This window comes from Ceratotherium simum, chromosome 20 (genome assembly GCF_057802395.1).
Source record: "Ceratotherium simum simum isolate JZ-2026a chromosome 20, ASM5780239v1, whole genome shotgun sequence".
Classification (NCBI taxonomy): domain Eukaryota; kingdom Metazoa; phylum Chordata; class Mammalia; order Perissodactyla; family Rhinocerotidae; genus Ceratotherium; species Ceratotherium simum.
Genome location: NC_141919.1, coordinates 21887948 through 21908863, shown reverse-complemented (window position 1 = coordinate 21908863; position 20916 = coordinate 21887948). Strand labels below are relative to the sequence as shown.

At 41.0% G+C, this 20916-nt stretch overlaps 1 protein-coding gene across 2 annotated transcripts in view; it reads left to right on the top strand.

The window, feature by feature from the left end:
* The window catches only part of PGM5 (phosphoglucomutase 5), a 176938-nt gene that overhangs the window by 119330 nt on the left and 36692 nt on the right, over nt 1–20916 (top strand). For both annotated transcript variants that reach the window (XM_004440642.3, XM_087444517.1), the window contains exons 8-9: nt 4886–5021; nt 8686–8869. In XM_004440642.3, the coding sequence (XP_004440699.1) occupies nt 4886–5021; nt 8686–8869 (320 nt within the window). The remainder of the gene's footprint in view (nt 1–4885; nt 5022–8685; nt 8870–20916) is intronic.

Sequence of the window (20916 nt, the reverse complement as noted above, 5' to 3'; positions counted from 1 at the left end):
AAAGCTCCTTGCAATGTCCTCAACCAGGTAGCAAGCTCTGGCTGCACCACCAACCAGGAATCCAGAGGAAGCAAGCTTCAAAAATTCTACTGGTATTATTCGGTGCTGAAAAGAAATGAACTATCGAGCCGTGAAAATGCATGGAGGAAACTTAAATGCATATTACTAAGTGAAAGAAGCCAGTCTGAAAAGGCTCCATACTACACGAGGTCAAACTATATGGTAATCTGGAAAAGACAAAACTATGAAGATGGTAAAAAGATTAGTGGTTGCCAGGGGCTAGGAGAGAGGGAAAGATGAATAAGCCAAACACAGAGGATTTTTAGGGAAATAAAACTATTCTGTATAATACTATAATGTTGGATATGTGTTTGTCAAAACCTGTAGGATATACAACACCAAGAGTGAACCCTCACATAAACTATGGACTTTGGGTGATAATGATGTGTCAATGTAGGTTCATCAGTTGTAACAAACGTCCCACTCTGGTAGGGGATGTTGATAGTGAGGGAGGTTGTACTTGTCTGGGGACAGGGAGTATATGGGAACTCCCTGTACTTTTAGTTCAATTTTGCTGTGAAGCTAAAACTGCTCTAAAAAATAAAGTCTATTAAAAAAATTGTACTGACAATAATATGTGTAAATGTTACAGTAGAAGAATTTTTTTGTCTGGGATCTCATGTTTTAAAGACAGAGCAGATGTGAACATGTGAAGTGAGGAAGTAAAAGAAATATCTTATTTGCTTTCCCCCTCCCCAAACAACAGTTTAACTGTCCACAGAGTATTGGGATTTTGCCTGGAAAGAAAGGGGGTGAAATGCAGGCTGGGTGAGCCCTTCTCCACGCCCGGTCAGCAACAGTAGATGGCCACAGGGGCTGTTGGCATGAATCTGACGTTTTGCCTTTGCTAGTGGGTTTTCCCTGTGAGGTGAGCAGACCCTGTGCCCCAGCCCAGCTTCCGCTAAGACCAATGTTGACAGCTCAACAGCGCACTCCTTCCCCATCCTCACTTTCTGTTGGTGCTGAAGCCTTACGGGACATCCTTAATCCTCATCCCAAGACCTGTGAGCCGCACAAGTGTGGGTCATATTCAGTCTCTATGCTCTAACAAGCTGTTACTCAATCTAAGAAATGGATGATCAATAGGTTTAAGTTCGTCACCTACTCATAAGTGGTATCGATCCCTTTAATATCCCAACTAGCTCTTGGTAAATGGAATTGAATGTTTTCAAATGTTAATTCCTACACACCACTGACAACTTAAAAAAAATTTTTTTTTTATTTTGAATAATACACATTTATTGTGGCAAAAGAAGGAGAAGAGAAAAACACCTTCAGAGATAACCATCGTTAATGGTTTGATGTATGTCCTCTTGTTTACCTGTGCACACACATATATACATATCTACATATACTTTCCTACAAAAATATACTGAATATTCTTTTCTGGTAAGTTTATTTTTTCCATTTATTAAAATTGGATGGACATGTTACTAAAGATTTATATTCAATACTAGTCTAGACAATAAGCTTTTGTGTGGATTTTCCTAATTATCTTATTGTTTAACAATTAGTATTTATTTTTCCAGTTTTTTCCTCTTCTCTTAGCTACTTCAGTGAATGTCCTATGACCAAAGGCTAAGAAATAGAATAACTGGGTCCAAAGCTGAGTGATATTTTAAGACTATTGATCATGCTTGCCAAATTATTCTATCAAACTGTACACATTTACACTGGTACTTTGCTGGTACTGCGTATTCCCCTTCCCCCAACCAACGTTTGCTAATTTGACAGTCCCCAAGTAGAATCCCATTTTATGGACTTTGACCACAGTGAGATTGAACATTTGTTCAAATGTTTTTGGCTATTAATATTTTTCTCTTGGAAGTTGCTCATTCATGTCCTTCCACAGTTTTCTATTGTTTTTTTTCTTATTGACTTATAAAAACATGTGTTGTTGGGTTTTTTTTGGTGAGGAAGATTCACCCTGAGCTAACATCTGTGCCAATCTTTCTCTTTTTTGTATGTGGGTTGCCGCCACAGCATGGCTAATGAGTGCTGTATGTCCGTACCCGGGAGCTGAACCTGTGAACCTGGGCTACTGAAGCAAAGCACACCGAACTTAACCGCTAGGCCACAGGGCCGGCCCTATAGAAACATTTTTAAACATAAAGTCTATTAGCCCTGTCATATATGGTGTCAGCATTTCTCCCCTCCATTTTTACCCTGTTTATAGTGGGGTTTTAGAAAACTATTTGATACCTTTGGGTTTCCTACATTTCTTGTTTAACTTACCTGTTACTGAAATGGCATTATAGCTCACTTGCTTTAAAGAGTTATTAAAAGGAGAATTGTATTCCCAAAACCCCCTCCAAAGCACACTATGAGCATCCAGTGGAAACATCTATGTAATTGCATTATCAACGTCTCTATCCCCACCTCAGAGAGCTGTAAAGGGCACAGTTAATTTTACTTGATCATCGGCCCCTTAGGAATCTTGGCAAATGTTTAACTTGTAGGTGAGGATATCCAAGCCAACTCAAAAATTTACTATGCTATTGGCTACAAATGGTTGCAGTGGGCTGCTGTGGGGTTTTTTTTTTAATCCTGCTGAAAAAACTTTGTCTCTCTACCACTAAATTATGACATCTTATCTCACAGACTTAACAGCATCTAGTGGTTCTATCTCCAGGTAATGTAATCCAGATGGAGATCCAAGGTATGCAAAGCCCATATTTTAGAACAAAAGTGTATTTTTCTCTAGCCAGTAAATAAAAGTGATTTTTTCAGCTATAAAAGGACAAAAGATTTTGAAATTATCCCACTGGGCACGGTTTCCTAGTTTTTTTGGCACTTGCCCATAGAGCTAACCCAGCATCTTCCAAACTTCTTCCATTTTTGTAGCAGTGTGAAGAGTTTGCTGGATGAGACTAGAGTCCCTCCGTGCTGTGATGATTAATGCCCAGGTCCTCTTTACCTAGAGGTAGCCGCGATCAGACATCTAAAAGTGTCGTCAGCAGACTGTTGATCAGCGTGTAGGAAGAGCTAAAGACTGATGCTTTTTCCTTTTAAATATCTTCACTGCCCTCTCAGGGTTGTATGTTTTCCTTTTAGAGGAAAAACATTTAACACTGTAAATGTAACAAGAAGGATAAGTGGTCCATAGCTTCGTCGAGAGGTTGTCAAAGATGTGTAAGTTGACTAAGCTATTGTTTCAGTCCATTTTCAACGTTTAAACAGCTCTGTGATATCAGGGCTCCCTTTTTGATTTTCTGTGTATGTTTTAAGCCTTGAAACCAAGAGTACTGTTGTTCATTCTCATTGCTCTATTATAAGAAGAAATGGTTCACCCCCTGGTCCCAGTCCCCATTCTGAAGACACTGCTATTGCTAGAGTCAGAGGATAAAATTATAGGAATAACATAGAACAATTTGCCTCAAAGTATGTATAGAGGAATCAGTACCACGTTGATACTTTATATGAATTACCAACAGTAAGATCAACAGCAAAAATAACCACTTGTGTCATCCCAGCCACTGTTCTAAATACCTGGGCATATTTAGTCACTTCATCCTGACAGTAAACCCGTGGAGTAGAGGACATTATTGTCCCTATGCTGCAAATGAAGATAGCAAGTCACACAGAGGTAGGTGGCTGAGCCAGAATTTGAACATGAACAATCGGACTCAAGAGCCTGCCCTCTGAACTTGATTAAATTGATACAACCCTGCAAAATTGGTGATGATGTCCCCATTTTACAGATAAGAAGTTGAGGCTCAGAAAGGTTAACACCTTTGCAATAACTTCTGACACACCTGGGAAGTGGTAGAGTTTGATTTTAAACTCTAATTCCAAAGCATTCCTCGTGCTTTCCCCCTTATACCATGCTTCCTACACTACAACTGAGTAGTAGTCCTAAGGTTGCATAACAAATTACCACAAACTGAGTGGCTTAAAACCACAGAAATGTATTCTCTCAGAATTCTGGAGGCCAGAAGTTCAAAATCAAGGTGTTGGCAGGGCCATGCTTCCTCTGAAGGCTCTAGGGGAGAATCCTTCCTTGCCTCTTTCAATTTCTGGTGGCTCCATGCATTCCTTGGTTTGCGGCAGCATAACTCCAGTCTCTGCCTCGTCTTCACATAGCCTGCTCCTTTGTATCTCTCCTCTCTGTGTCTCCTCTTCTTCTAAGAACATTTGTCATTGGATTTAGGGCCCACCTGGATAATCCAGGATGATATCATCTCAAGATCCTTAACCTAATTGTATCTGCAAGACTGTTTCTTCAAATAAAGTCACATCCACAAAGTGGACATATCTCTGAGGGGGCACCATTCAACCCTACTCTAGGTAAACTACACTACTCTAGGTAATGCAGTCTTTGCTGCTGTTGTGCCCTATGACCTTATCACCCAGTTAATGTTTTTCATAGCCCTTGTCGTTATTTGATGCATCTTGCCTTTTCATTTGTCTACTTTTCTGTTGCCTGTCTCACCTACTTGAATTCAAGCTTTATGAGTAAAGAGCTCTCTCCTTCATTGCTGTATTCCTAGTACCTAGACCAATGATTGGTATATTATAAGGATCAGCAAATATTTACTGAATGAATGATACCAATGAGCAAATGTCATGTCAACTTGGCTCTTTGATCCTTTCAACAATTCCCAGGATTTTATTTTATTTTTTGATATTATTTTATGTTATTTGAATTTCAGTTCTGTATTTTTGGAAATGCAAGTATATTATGGGACACATATTTAATACAACGGATAAATACATCCAATCATTTCAATATAACACTCAATTACTAACTAGTCTTCATAGTTTATTTAGCTTTTACTTTTCCCCCAGGAACAAATCCTCAGCAGAATATTTCTTTCTCCCTTAGGCTCTGATCACCTCCGGGAGAAAGATGGCCTCTGGGCTGTCTTGGTCTGGCTCTCCATTATTGCTGCCCGGAAGCAGAGTGTGGAGGAAATTGTCCGAGATCACTGGGCCAAATTTGGCCGCCACTACTATTGCAGGTGAGAAGGGTAAAGGTCGCTGGGGAACTACTCTTGGAGAAGGTTTCTAAACTGGTGGGCTAGAACCTTAGGAAGGAGGCATCTTTCAGGAGGATCTGAGGAACACAGGGCTGGAGCCAAATAACCACTGATAGATGGTTAGGGGTGGTGTCAAGGACTACTAAACTGGAGGGCACAAATTTCCTCTTCTCTGGTGACATCCCTCTGTAATCCTTTCATCAGTGCCTATAAGGTAGGCAGCCGTCCCAAGAGGGGGTCTGAACTGCAGAGCCCTGAAAGGTCCTTTGGTGCCCATGAGAGTTATGTGGTCAAACCAGGGGCTTTCCTCGTTGGTTCTCCACCTATAATAATCAAGGAAGGGGGGCAGAGACAGAAGCTGCAACAGGTCGGGGTACTTTTGTAATCCTTTTCCTACCTTTGCCTTACTTCCCCACTTAATGGCCCAAACAATGTCCAAGATGCCTGAGCTGGCGCCCTCTGAAGGAGCCACATGGTTCAGGAGCCTGGGATTTTACTAAAGTTTTGTCCCCATGAAAGGAGATACACAAAAGGGAAATATTACCCTGGGGAGGATGAAGGAGAAAGATCAGTGGCCAAGAGCTTAGGGTCTGGGGTCTCTATCACTTTCCTCTTATTGAAGTGAGAGGGCAGAGTCTTCTGGCCGCGTGGTTGCCTGCTAGATCTGTGTACCCAGAAGTGTTAGGTATGTGTACCTGGTACCAAACCATGGTTTAGGGGGAGCAGTGGTGGGAAAGGAGGTTAACTGTGGAGTACGTGGGGAGCGGGCAAGGGAATTCTTGGGTAGTGTCAGATGCTCTCTGTGTGTTAAAAACAGAGCTTGTGGCTCATTTGCTTTGCTTATGAATAGTTAACTACTTTGGATGTTTGGTTGTGTTTCAAGAGCTTGGGGACAGAAAGAAAGCTTTAGACTTCCCTTATAAGGTGATTGTTTCTTCTCCTAAGAGGTCATTTACTTAGATAAATATCAGAGAATAAGGAAGCCTGTGATTGTACTTGGTAAAATCAAAGAGGTTGCAATGCTCTGGGAAATGTAGACAATGCCATAATATTCTTGGTTCCTGTTTAGTGGAAAAGGCTGAGGATGTGATAGCCTGCAAACCCCCTCAAATTATTCACTGTGTTGTAAAATAAGGACTCTCAAGGCAGGTGGGAACTTGTTTTACTTGCTAGTGTTTCTAACAAGTGCCAAAAAATCCTGATTCTTGTGGGCTTCTTTGGCATACCAAAGGGCTAATTGGCACAGCAAATCCTTCTGTTGCATGAAGCTGTTCCAAAAAGTCCAACCTGAGAAAATATATTATGATTGCCAACCTCTCTCACTTAGTGAGTGCGCTTTTGAGTCAGGGATGTGTTCCTCATAATTTGTGGGATGATTATCTAGCTTTCTGCCAATGTTTTGAAGATGTGGTGTTATGATAAGTGTATTTATAATATAGTTCATTTTTTGTGGCCAAGAGCTTACATGATAATTACTTTTTTCATAACAAATACCATATTAGAAAATATAATGCAATAAGATTTAAATTCTTGTAGGACACTGAATTATGTTTCAGATTTCTGTCCAAAAAGATCACAGAGATAAAGAAAAAGGGAAGAGGGAATAGGTAGAATGAAAGGTAAACATTTCCTCCAGCCTCCCGCAAATGCAGGTTGAAAGATGCTTGTGAAATAAAATGATTTCTAGCCTGACTGTTTTATTGGTGGAGAGGAGATAATAAAACAATTTTGGTTTAACTAATACTGAGCCTGAAGTTGTATCTGAGAGTGCAGATGATTTTCCTTGTATAAGTGGACCCCAGAAGGAATTCTCCATTTCAAGTTTTCTTCCCTTGAAAGTGTGTTGGTGGTGGTGGTGGTCAGAGGGGTTTGTTTGTGGTAGTGAGGGGGAGGTAGTGTTAGGACCTGCTGGTGTATGAAGATGGGCATTTGGGCAGGCTGGTCTGATGACCTCAGCCATAGACTGAACGTGATTTGTCACATCAGAAGATTTTCTCAACTTCCGAATCTCTTTCAAAGCCTCTCTATCTGTTACTAGACCCTCTTCTTCCATCCTCCTGCCCCTTTCTGCTTGGTTGGGTCTTTACCTTCCACAAAAGACTATCTTGAAAGAGAATCTAGGCTCAGAACACATACACTGCTGAGAAAGAATGTTCTGAGAGAGTTCCCTGTTGTTTTGTTTCTGAGGTGGGGAGGACATACCTTGCATAGGAGGGAGAGAATAAAAGAAAGGGATATAGGTGCAAGGACCCGTTACTAGACATGGTAACTTTCCATGTCCTCCATTTTGGCTACTGATGTTTGCTGGAAGTCTTAAAAGATCTTGAGTGGAAAAAAGTAGTAACGACTATTCAGACCTTTGTTGTTTCAGTTCACTCTGAGAACTCCCATCCTTTCCCTGTGTTACAGAGAGCCCCAATGTGAGATCTCACCACAGCCCCTTGAGCACAGCGGCCCCTCTTTGGGCTTCCTTCTTCAACAGACCCCCCTGGGTGTGCCATTAGGTCTTGGTCAAGACTATCTGATATCGGGAAAGACTCTACAGTTTCTTTATGGTAGTGACTGAGAATAAAAGTAACTAATAGTTTTAAGCACTGGTATCTGGCACTGTGCCAACTACTTGGTGTGTATTATCATATGTAAACCCCATGACAACAAATGAGATAGGTGTTATTTTTAGTCTTTTTTTTTTCTAATCACCTCCCAGCCCCATTGTTACATTTGATGTTCTTGGCTAGGAGGCCTTCTTTTAATGGAAGAGTTGTGATATTTCTTCCAAGTTTCCAAGAGAGTGTTATGGTACACTGAGCTCCCTTCCTTCTTCTCTCTTCGCCTCTCTTGATTCCTCTCTCTCCTTCCTTCCTCCCATCTCTCATTCCACTGCTTACAAAACACTACGTACCAGAAGCAGCAGAGAACAAAACAGGTAAGATCTCTGTCCTCCTGGAGCTTACGGATCTCGTGGGCAAAGACAGACAAGAAATAAGTAGACAAATATACAAACCAGGTCAATACAGATTGGGATAACTACCAAAAGAAAATATACAGGGTGATGAGAGAGGGGGAGAGATAGAAGGAAACTATCTTAGATGGATGGTCAGAGAAGGTCACTTTCTGGAGGTGACACTAAGTTTGAAAACTGAAGGAAGAGAATGTGTGGGCTATTTGAGTAGCCAGGGAAAGAATATACCAGTTATAGGGAAAAGACAGCAAGAGCAAAGGCCCAGAGGCAGGAAAGGGCAAAGTGTCTCTGAGAATCTGAGGACTGGAGAGGAGGCCTGTGGCTGGAACATAGTGAGCAAGGCGAAAGCGGACCAAGTGCAGTGAAGGAGGGGGCAGGGTCAGATGCCACAGTGCCTTATAGGCTCTGGTTAGGGTTTTGAGTATTGTTCTCAGCAAGACGGGCATTTTTGGAGGGATTTAAGGGAAAGGGCTGACATGATTTGGTTTTCACAAGATCCCTCTGGCTGGCGTGTGAGGAACGGATTGTAAGGGCCAGGTGGAAGAGGGGAGACCAGATGGGGGTGCTTTTCTGTGCAGTTCTCCTGTGGAAACAAAACCATTTCAGTGACCTCAAGAGGGCCACTCAGTTGCTGATCCTCTGATTTGGTTTGTGTTCACCCTGTGTCCTTCCCTCCCTCACCAGGTTTGACTATGAGGGGCTGGAGCCCAAGACGACATATTACATCATGAGGGACCTGGAGGCCCTGGTCGCAGACAAGTCTTTCATCGGCCAGCAGTTTGCTGTGGGGAGCCATGTCTACAGTGTGGCGAAGACAGACAGCTTTGAATACGTGGACCCCGTGGACGGCACCGTGACCAAGAAACAGGTACTTGCCAAGAAATCAGCAAAACAGGTTATCAGGCAGAGCTGGGGGCCATAGTGTCCTAGAGCTGGAGAGGTCGTAGGAGTGATCTACTCTGAGCCCTTCATTTTACAGATGAGAGCCCTGCAGCCAGGAGAGAGGGAAGCCCCTGGTGAAGCTTGCCTACCTAGTTAGTGACAGAGGGTGGATTAGAACACAGCCCTGACTCTGTCTAGTCTCCTTTCCACCTGGTAACTGATGCGCCAATACTGTAAATAGATATAGACCCAACATTTCCTTCTGAAATGTTTGCAGCCTGCAGGCTCTCTATGTGGTGGCCATTACTGGTGACAGATTCAGAAAAGTTTCCAAGAGCAAAAGATCCCTTTCCTTGGGACCCCCAGGTGAAGGGATGTTTCACCTGCTATTACCTTATGTCCTGGAGGAATGACAGGAGCTTAGCCAGATAGGTTTGTTATTCCTGGTAGAGGAAGAAGCAGTTGGAAAATTTGCCCCCAAAACACCGCAAAGGAAGATTTATAGTTGAGAATTATTTATGGTTGAGAATTATTATTACCATAGATAAGTGGCAAAATCAACCACAACTTCTGTTATGGTCTCATCTTTGTGAATTGTGTAAGAGAATTTGAAAGCTATTACAACGTTTTTTTTCTCTATTTTGTTTATTTATTGGCTATGGCAAATGTGGACCACTCTGGGAGCACATTTTAACATTTAGAGTCTAAATAAGACGCTCTGAGTAATGTTAAGAGAAGCTCCATTCTAAAATCCCCAAATTCTTGTCTTCTTATACATACTTCACCAAGTACAGTTAAGTACATCAGGTACTTCACCAAGTACAACAAAATAAATCAGAAGCTGCATGTTTCTGGGGAATAGATATAATGGTGGATACTGCTATTTTTATTTTGACTAGTATATCATACATACTCCCTGTCCTAGAGTCCCCTGCCGTGCAGATGTTCCAAAGCCCGATGCCCTCTTGTTACTCTCTTGGTATTCTCCCTCTGCTCTGCTTAGTTTTAGGGTGATCTTTCATCTCTATCAAAATGTCAGTCTTTCATTCTAGAAGCCCTTCGATGGCTGGACAAATTGATTACAGTCTTACTTTGGAAAGGTGTAGGGTAGTGGAGAAAATTGTGGTTCAGAAGTTTGAAGACCCAGAATCAAATCCTATCCCTGCCACTTACCAGTTGTATGACTTTGGGAAAGTTGCTTGATTTCTTTGAGCCATGATTTCTTCCTCATCTGTAAAATATCTGTCTCAAAGAGTTGTTTTAGAAATGGAATGAAATAAAATACACAAAAACTCCCAGCTCTCCTTTACACAGGGAGTGCACACTACATTTTTTGTAGCTGTGTTTTGTTTCACGCAAGGAAGATTTCATGCGGAGTGGATTGAATTCTCTCCAAAATAACACCAGTGAATCCCTGGAGATGTGAAGTCAGGAGCTCAGTGCACGGCATCTTTGAGCCTCTATGCCTAAGTCTTTTCTGGTTTTGTACCATAGCCCCACTTCCATTTTACACGGGGACCTCAGAACAAACTTTTCCCAAATTCGAGACTCATGTAGAATTCAAGAGTCATAAAAAATATGCTTTCTGAAGTATCCTTGGGAGGTTTTTGTTCCCTGATGAGGAAGGCTTGAAAACCATTCCTTGAAGAGGTTACGTAGTCAATGCTAGGTTCTGGATTTTATCTACTCACGAGAAGCTTGTCTGTTGAGCTAATTTGTTTTGCAGTTAAATCCGCTAATACTCTACCTTGTTTCTTTTTTCGTGGCTTTTCTTTAACTTCACATCAGGCTAATTCCTCAGCTAGATCTCAAGTTTGGACATCTATTTATTCCAGGTTCCCTCCAACCCTGAATATTGGTTTCTAGTTTCACTCTGGAATTTATTGATTTTTTTTTTCCTTCCACACTCTTTCATTTGAGCTCAAATGTGGCCATAAATAGATAAGGGCTACCAGCACCTGCTCTTGGGGGTTTCTCTAGTAACAAAGTGAGGTTGTTCATCTTCCCAGATTCCAGGACCCAAGTGACATCTTCAATAGCTGGTGGCCCTGAGTCACACTGGAGCTTCTCTGCAGGTCTGGGTTTGGCTCAGTGAGGGTTTTGTGAGAACAGTTAACACTCAGGACATCCCCATTGTCTGCAAGTCACAGATGGCTCTTTCACCACAGTTAGTCCTGTTGGTACAGAGAGGGAGTTCCTGTATAGTGGGGCTGTTGCTAAACTTTCCCCACCGAGGCCCACATCTCGGCACTCCTGGGAGGTCAGTAGTTATGAGCATTCAATTCCAGGGAAAGTTGAGTCTGGAGCACACTTCCTGTGACATTGTTGCAAAATAAGCACTAGCCACTCCTAAAAGACATGTTTGAATTTAAATGAACTAGTATTATTTTTCAATAGTCATAAAGTACTTTGGTGTGTTCATTCAATAGACACTTCTTAAGAACCTACCAAATGCATAATATTGGTTTCTTTCATGGTGTAATTTTTTAACATAAACGTATAACAGCTTTATAACAGAGAATAACTCATATACCATACAATTCATCAATTTAAAGTGTATAAATCAATGGTTTGTAGTGTATTTATAGAGTTGTAAAGTCATTATCACAATTAGTTTTAGAACATTTTTATCACTCCAAAAAGAAACCTCGTACTCTTGAACTGTTGTCTCCCTTTCAACCCCTGGTTAACTCCTGATCCACTTTCTGTCTCTATGGATTTTCCTATTCTGGACACTTCACATAAACAGAATCATATACTATGTGGTCCCTTGTGACTGGCTTCTTTCACTAAGCATAATGTTTTCAGGGAACATCCATGTTGTACCATATATCAGTACTTCATGTCTTTCTATTGCCAAATAAATTCTGTTGTGTGGATATACCACATTTTGTTTATCCATTCATCAATTGATGGACATTTGGATTATTTTCATTTTTTGACCATTATGAATAATGTTGCTGTGAATATTCATGTAAAGTTTTTGTCCAGACATAGGTTTTCAATTCTCTTGGATATATACCTTGAAGTGGAATTGCTGGGTCAAATGGTAACTCTATGTTTAACCTTTAAAGAAACTACCATACAGTCCTTAAAAGAAATTGCACCATTCTACATTTCTACCAGCAGTGTACGAGGGTTCCAATTTCTGCACACTTTTGCTAACCCTTGTTATTATCTGTCTTTTTTAATTTTTTGTTAAGGAAGATTAGCCCTGAGCTAACATCCGTTGCCAATCTCCCCCTTTTTTTTTTTGCTTGAGGAAGATTAGCCCTGAGCTAACATCTGTGCCAGTCTTCCTCTATTTTGTACGTGGGACATGGCCACAGCATAGCTGGTGAGTGGAGTAGGTCCATGCCCTGGATCCCAACCTGCAACCTGGATCCCAATCCGGACCACCAAAGTGGAGCATGTGGAACTTGAACCACTTGGCCATGCAGCCGAGCCCTATTATCTGTCTTTTTGATTATAGAATACATAAGTTTTAAATAACCTACTATGTTATGTACTATATTAAGATTAAGACAGAAGGAGAGTTAATCTCCATAAGGGCAGACAGAAGTATGCCTTGCCTAGCAAAACCCAAAGGAAACGTAATAATGCTCTCTCTGTTTGCTCTGGGAGAGATTGCTATGATCTCTCCAGGGTTCTATCACGTTGGAGGCAGACAGACATAGATTTGAAGGCTGGCTTTGACACTGCTAGATTTGTGACTTTGGGCATGTTACTTAACGTCTCTGAACCTCAACTCAGCAGGCGTGAGGGGATGCTGGTAATGATTACCATATAGGGTTATGGGGAAGGTTTGAGGACAAAGTCCTATAAAGCCCCAGGCACAGTGGCTGGTACCCATTCGATTCTCAAGAAATATCAGTTCCTCCCGGCTTACCAGAATCCTCAACTTGACTGACTATCAGTTTTAAGAAAGGATGTGAGTGGCGTTCAAGTACACAGGCTTGAAGTCAGAAAGTCTTGGCTTTTAATCTCAGCTCTGCCACCTCCTTGCTGGGTGATCTTAGGAAGTTACTCAGCCTCCCTGTGCCTTTCTCTCTTTATCTGTGAAAATAGGAATAGTAATTGTGGCTACCTCATACAGCCATTGGGAGAATTAAATAATACATGTAAAGTCCTAGCTCATAATGAACACTAATAAATGGTTAACTAAAATAAGTTATGTTAAAAGAGCATCCTTGGGAAAGAAAGATTTTGGCATTTAATAAGCCATAGATGATAAGAAAAGCAAAGAAAAAAAATACAACAATATACAACTTTGCAGGATGTCATGTAAAGATACAGGAAGGCCTCTTCAGTTTCTGAGTTATCTGTGAATTCATGCAAAGTCACATTTCTCTGCCTTCCCTAAGTCCCCCTCCTCCCCACCCCTTTGCTTCAGAAAGGAAAAAGTTTTTTTAAGGCAGCTCTGTCTCCTTTTTGTCCTTGATTCGAGGTCGGAGTTAGGAAACAGACCGTGGAAGAAAACCTGTTTCACATATATCTCTAGAGATAAAGAAGAAATGCTTCTCCAGCTAAAATGAAATTACAATCCTGTTCTGGTGATAAGCCGCCCCCCACCCCCCATCCACTGCTATGGAAATGTTCAGCAAAGTCTATCCTGCCTGTTAGACCCTGTGGGGTCATTCAAGGAACAAGAAGGAAACCTCTGAGGTATTCAATCCCTGATGTGAATTCCCAGGGACCTCACTGGCCTCGCTGTGGCCTGTCGGGTCTCACTGAATTTTCTGTGGCTGCCTCCAAGGGTCGGATATTTTTGTGACTTTGGGCGTCAACAGAAAAGTTGATGTGTGCCTTCCATTAAACAAGACCCAAGAGAGACTCTCATTTAGAAATAACAATTTAATAAGGCATAGTTTGACAATTGCAATTCGTCCTTCTATTATCCCATGAGGATATGTCACTGTTTATTTTAAGGTAAAACCTAGTCGCATAAATGAATGATGATGGTTTCTTCAAATGTGAGTGGGAAAAATAAGCCAATAGCTACTACAAGAGAAGGGGAGAAGTTTGATCAAATTGCTGACTAATTTAAGAGGCTCCCAATTTATGCCTTGTAAAGAGATGGGAAAGATGAGAGAAGGTCAGGCAACTCGCTAAGGCCTGAAGGGTGGCCCACTCTCTCCTCAAGGATGAATTCATTGCACAAATATCAAGATTTTCCACAGTGCTAGGCTCTCTCTCTCTTCCCCCCACCATCAATATCCCAAGGAACATTATCAATACCCAGATTATCTCTTACCATTATCCTCTCCATCTCCCCCTGTGTAGCCTAAATCTCCTGGAATCACCACTCAGTGCTCCATGATTATGAGACTCTCCCAGCTCTGATAGAAGGAATACTCCAATCCTGGTGGTATGAAAGAAGGACAATATGACAAATGGTACCAGCACTGAGTGACGGTGTATTGCCACTAGGGTGGGCATTGATCCAGAAGTATGACCTATGTTTTGAAAACTAGCTTTGAAATGAGAAAGCTTGACACTTCAGGAGCAAAATTTAAGCAACTGACTCTCTTTATGGCTTGTCCAACTCTTGTATTTCTGTTTAACAAGATCAAAAGTAATGAAATTTTCGACCAGTGCTGAAGTCATTTGCAATTAACAGTTCAGCTGATATTTAAAAACCTGGTGTAAATAAATGCATACCAGTTAGCTGATGTGGAAATCCAAATCAAATTCGATTATGTCAGGCTAACTCTGAGCTTACTAATACCTCTTCAAGTTATGCAGGCTGTGGAAACATTGTGATGTTGTCCTCAACCTGGAAAAAAGAACTATTTGAAATTAGTTCAGAGAAAAAGCACACTTTGAAGATTGATTGTGAAGTCAATTTGCTTTTAGAGTTATTTAAACATGCAGGAAGATGTGTGCACTTTTTACTTTCAGTATTTAGAAATAATGAAGAAAGTGAATCGGCAATCTTAAAATCACATTTTAGTCTGGCACGTGGTGCTTTAATATATACCGTGGTGCTCCTAACCCCTTGTCCACAGATGTAGAGAAGTTTACCGTGCCCTTGTTTCTGGAGGCATCATATGAAGGCAACTGAATGGTGTCAGCCAGGGAATCGGGCCCAGGTCTGAGTTCTCTATTCAGAGTTAACTGGTCAACCTTCAATTTCAGCCTTCAACTTTTATCACATTCTAATCAATGAACCAACTGAGAGACTGTCATTAACAATTTATCATTGTCTCTATAATATACCACTTGCTGGAGTGTGGTTTACGTGTCTAGAAGTAGAATTTAAGAAATCTTCTCAATCATACTGATGATCCCACCAATAGAATTCAGTTAAATCTGAAAGTTAGTACCTACAAATAGTCCTCCTATGTTGAGTAACAGAAATGTTTAGGGAGTGAGGTGTTATCATTACATGTATATTGTGATTAAATCTGGGTTGAAAAAATCCTTTTTCTGTTGCAAATTGTGATGTTGAAAAAAAAATCCCCATTATAAATGTACATTCATTTCCTATTTTAGTAAGATATGGGGAAAGTAGTCAAAATATGATTCATTCATGTCTTCATCCATTCAGTGAATGTTTACCAACACCTACTGTATACCAGTCAGCGTTCTGGGCATTGAGATACAATAGGGTACAAGACAGTCTAGCAGGGGAGACAAACTGACATTAGACTTATAATTACTATAGATCTTATTGAACGGTATTACAGAGAAAGAACTTGTTTGGGAAGGCATAGCAGGGGGAACTAACCTAGTCTAGGGCTCTGGAAAGCTCTCCATGAGGAGGTGATATTTAAGCTGTGTCCTGAAGAATGAGTGGGAGCTGGCATGGGGAACCATCTTCTCAGACTACATGCTTTTTCTTCAGTCAAATATAGTTGTACCGTTATTTAGCTTTCCAGATAAAGAGCTGGGATTTCCTGCAGGCAACAGCATTCTCAATGGGATGTTACAATACCTGTAATTATGATTCTCAACTTCAGTATTCATTCTACAACACTGTAGTTGTAGTAAATAAAGACAATTGAGCCTCTTGATAGGATACCTTGAAAACCATGGATTAAACAATTTTTTTCTAACAGTCACTTTTCTGTGATTTTTCCTATTTGTCTTCTAAGAACCAGACACATATTCAGTGCTTTGTAATGACTTGTTGGCTGAGTTGAAAGAGACCCTGTTTCTGGCTAGTGAGGAAGTTCTTACTCCTCTGCTTCTGAGTCATTGGAGTTGTGTTACAATGACTTACCTTCTCCTAACATAAGTTGATTTCTTTAGGACTGTTTTCTAAAATGTTGGTAGTAGAATTCTGCTAAGGTGTGTGATAAGAATCTAAGCATTCCAGGATGGCATCACCGTTACCTCCTACTGAGATACTAATGTCTGTGTGTAGTCTGGAGGGTGACCGTCACCAGGAAACATGCATATTAAAGGAAAAAGCTGCAAACTATCACAGGAACTGAGGGAGGAAGCTACCTCTGTTGTCTGGGTAAAGTGTGTCTGAATCCAAAATATCCCAGAACTGGAGCTGGTGTGGATTGAACAGGGATCACCTGCCATTTTGGCCAAAGACACGGGGAAATGGAATATGTGTGACCTAGTTCCATTGTTCCAAATTTGCTAGTTGGAATCTGGATAGCTTTTAAGTCTTCACTCTCCAAGCAGCCCTCCCATCACCTGATGTGGTTTTTGCTGCGTGTGTGTTTTAAGAGCACTAAGAAGTCATTTGACCTTGATTTCCCCCCAGATAATTATTTGCAATTGTTGGCCCCCAAGAGTGCTGGTTGGCTGTAAAAAAGAGTAGATGAGAATTGCTCCCAAGAGAAGGGCAGCTAGGTATGGTTGTGCGGTCAGTGCAGTGCACAAAGGCACCTCCTGCTTAATGGAGGAGGAGAAGCTAAAGTCCAGGCCATCTCAGAGGAAGGATGCTTTTCTGTAATTTGTCCACCTGTTTGTAATTTATATAAGGGCATGGTATGGACAAGCTGCTCCCCTGCTCAACTACTTTTGAACTCATGCTCGCAGCTAATTCTATGACTTAAACGAAGAAAAATGGGTAATTCTAGGTAATTTTTTTTCATGGATAGATATGTCTGTCCAATCCAAATTTTCTGCTTTATAAGCTACATGCTTTCTTCTACAAAATATGGTTCAGATGTTACACAGCAATATTTTTACCTTGAAGCCTTCCAGATAAATCGTTGGGATTTCCTGTGGGAGATAACATCTGAGTTAGGCTTGCAGAGTCTCTTCCAAGCCTGTCCTGTCTCCAGGTTCACATGCCTGGTGTGGTCAACTGACTGGAGATGCGACATTGTACTAGATTTCAGGGCCAGATGTTGTTTTCCTCTGGAATTCATCCCGTGTCGGTATTTGACGAGGTCAGATGCTGCCAAATAACTGTTGGTAATGTACAGTTCCTCCTTCCCTGCCTGGCTGCAACGTGTCCTGTAGTCTCCAGACTAACATCTGGCAGCTCTGTGTGTATTTAGCAACTTGCAGATTTCCCTGCATTGATTTACACACGGCTTAAAAAACAAACAAATAAACCAACATTCATTTATGAAACATTTATCAGGTACCTACTTTACATGAGGCTCTGTGCCAGTTTGAGGGACCATACAAAACATATGAGATATTGTCCATATATTTCACACGAGAAGCAATGTATGACTATCAGCAGTTTCACACGGTTCAACCTCACATCATAAGCCTGGAGTCAGAAGACCTAGACTGAAGTCCTGGCTCCTCCATTTACTAGATGTGACCTCAAGCACTTTTTGTTAACTTCTCCTTTCTTTTCAGTAAAGGGAGGAAGTGGCCTGGATGACTCTGAGGTCCTTCCTTCAGTACCCTAATGTCTAAACTGACCAATTTGGAAGGCGTATTTTATCGTCAAAGAAGCCGGTTCAGTGGGAGGTTCAGAGAAGATAAATGGTAACAGATCCATGAGTTTAGCAGTGATTTCAGAGGTCATGGCAAAGTCCTTAAAATAAAATAAATCTTAATTTTGCCTAATTTAAAACTAAAGTATGTATCATTGCACCACAAACCATCACCATTTAGGCTTTATTTGGCTATCTTTTGCAAAATCTGGAAGGTTGGACAGCTTAGAGCATAGCACCATTTTCATGAAAAGCATAACATAATAATAATAATATTTAGATAGTGATTTATAATTTTCAAAGCACTTTGCACATATATTCTCTGATCTGATGCTCACAAAAACCCAGTAAGCCAGGCTGTATCATTTTTCATCCACTTCTTAGGAAACTAAAGCTTAGAGAGCTTAAGTGACTTACTCAAGACCACCAGCTCGTAAGCGGCCAAGCCAGAATTCTAGCCTGCGTTCTCCAGTTGTTGTTCCTGTATCATTTCCAAAAGGACTCTCCATGGACAGCAAACCAAAGAAGGGGCAAATCTGGGGAGAAAGAGAAATGCTACGTGAGAACTGGAAACAGATTGGGGATTTTAGTGTGGAGATACCTGCAGTGGAGATACCTTTAACAATCCTTCACTGGGACAAAGCAAACGAGGGCAAAACCCTAGCCGTGTCACCGATGCATGTAACTACAGGCTCTCAAAGGGAAGAAAAATGCTAGGCTGGAACTGAAGTGCCCTTTCGATATCCCCACCCCGTAATTAATAACTACCTTCTAATGGAAGAGGGCGTCTTCTTCCTTCTTTGAGCTTGTGTCTGTTGTGTCGTCCTAGACATACTGGCTACTGTCACTGCTGTGGCTATGGACATATCGTGGAGTCCTTCACTGTTGCTTCAGGAATTCCTTAGGAGATTGTGCTAAAAACAGTTAGTGTCAGATGGTTCAAAAGGACGTACTTCTAATGGTTCTGCTGTTGACAAGGCACGAGGAGGAGGCTCTCAGGACTCAGCAGCAAGATGCTGTTGAATTAGCCCACCTGTGTTATGGCCCTCCTAAGATCCCAGTCCGATGGTAGTGTATGCATGAAACCTTAGATCTTAAAGGGATCTTTCTTGAGACTGACGTGTAGTATAGTCAGTCACTTGATACACAAGGCAGGTGACCCAGAGAAAAGAGGCTGCTACAGTGGTGTCCACACTTGGCTACACATTAGAATCACCTGGAGAGTTTTTAGAATCTCGAAGCCCAGGTCACACCCCATATAAATTACATCACAATGTCTGGGGTAAGGGCTAGGTATCAATATTTTTTAAAGATCTCCCAGCTGATTCCAATATGTGGCAAAGTTTGCAATTAATGGGCTTATGATTTGTCTAAGATGACACAACTGGGGACTTATCATGGTTCAACTCTATTGTTTTTAGCCAAAACTGACCGTTGCCCTAACAATGAAGGATGAGTAGATATAGTATCTTTCACAACTACCCTTCAAGGTAAATCATTAGCCCCAATTCACCAATGGAGAATATGAGTATGTTTTCATTTGCCCTGTGAGTCCTCCTTAAATGTGGAGGGAGGCTTTCCAGTGGCGCTCACTCCAGTTTTTGATCACATGGTGACATTCATTCAACATTACAGAGGGCCTACCTAGTGTTGTCCTGGGCTATGTGGATAAATGGTGAATAGGGAACATAAGGCTTTGCCCTCCCAGAGCTTATCAGCTAATGAAGGACCCAAAGGCATAATTCAGCAATTCCAATACTTCAGGGTTAAGGCTGTGATGCCTTAACAATAAATAAAAAATAAAAAAATAAAAAAAATAAAAGATGCCTCTTTTATTGGAAAACTTATTTTATTCATTTACACTGGGCCTTGTTTCTTCAAGAGGATTTGTGGCAGCAAAGACACACATAATGAAATTGTTAGAATGTAAATAAGAAACAGAAATCAAGAGTAGGGAAAATATAAATAAGAGTAGAAAGTCAAGAACAGAAGAAGAAAACTCATTGTTATGCATTGTGTAAAGATCCACTTGGGCTGAACCTCAAATCTGGCATTAAGTGTCCTGGCAGCCATATTGAAAAGAGAACTATGGTTAGTTAGAAAGTTCTAATTGTCAGAAAGACAAAACAATACCAGGTCCTCAGGGAAGGAAGGGCTTTCCTAACACTTGGCTTTTGAGGAAATATCTCATGTGGAGCTTCATACACTCTCCAACAATATTCCTATATTGACTGCAAAAATGGATTTTATAAGATAATGCCTTGTAGACCCTGCAATAAAAGTGAGGATATAAAACTAAAATGTAATTTAATAAATCCATTTCTGTCATGAGTAGGTGGTCAGAAGTAAGTTGATTTGGGCCAAATATATGTCCCGATGAATCTATGGCTAGATGCTGGAATACCTGGGGAATGGATGGATTGGACACCCTTGTACCAGTCTTCATAATTTCTCTCTACTGGAATTTTGATAAGGCAGATGATTATATTTTCTATTTTCTGGGGTAGAGTTGAAGGGTAAGTATTCCATGTTGTAGATAATGTAATGGTTTATACCAGGGGTCAGCAAACATTTTCTGTCAAGGGCCAGATAGTAAATATTTTAGCCCTTGTGGGCCAGACGGTCTCTGCCATAACTATTCAGCTCTGCAACTGTAGCACAAAAGCAGCCATAGACGATACGTAAGTGAACGGGCATGGCTACGTTTCAATAAAACCTGATTTATAAAAACAGGTGGCAGGTCAAATTTGGTGGACAAACTGTATTGCCAACCCCTGATTTAACCTAAAAAATAAGAAAAGCAAAGTATATTATTGGTATTCTTTTATTGGAATTACAGAACATTTAGAAACTTGGCAAACCTTGGTCAGTGGTAACTTTGACCTCATAATTTAATTGATAGTAGGTGATGATACATGCTGGAGAGAACATGGCTCATGTTCAGGTTGAAAATTCATTAAGTTCATTGGAGGAACATTCAGACTCCAAAGCAATCCACTACAACTATTCACACATGAAAGTGACATTCAACAGACATGGCACTAGGGTTGTTGCAGCACAGAACGAGGCTGGGTCTAAAAATTTTTGTTCCATGTGGAGAAGGAGAATTGTGTTCCCACCTGGAGGTCTCACAAAGTAACACGGATTCTCTATTAAGATCTCATGGTTGGTT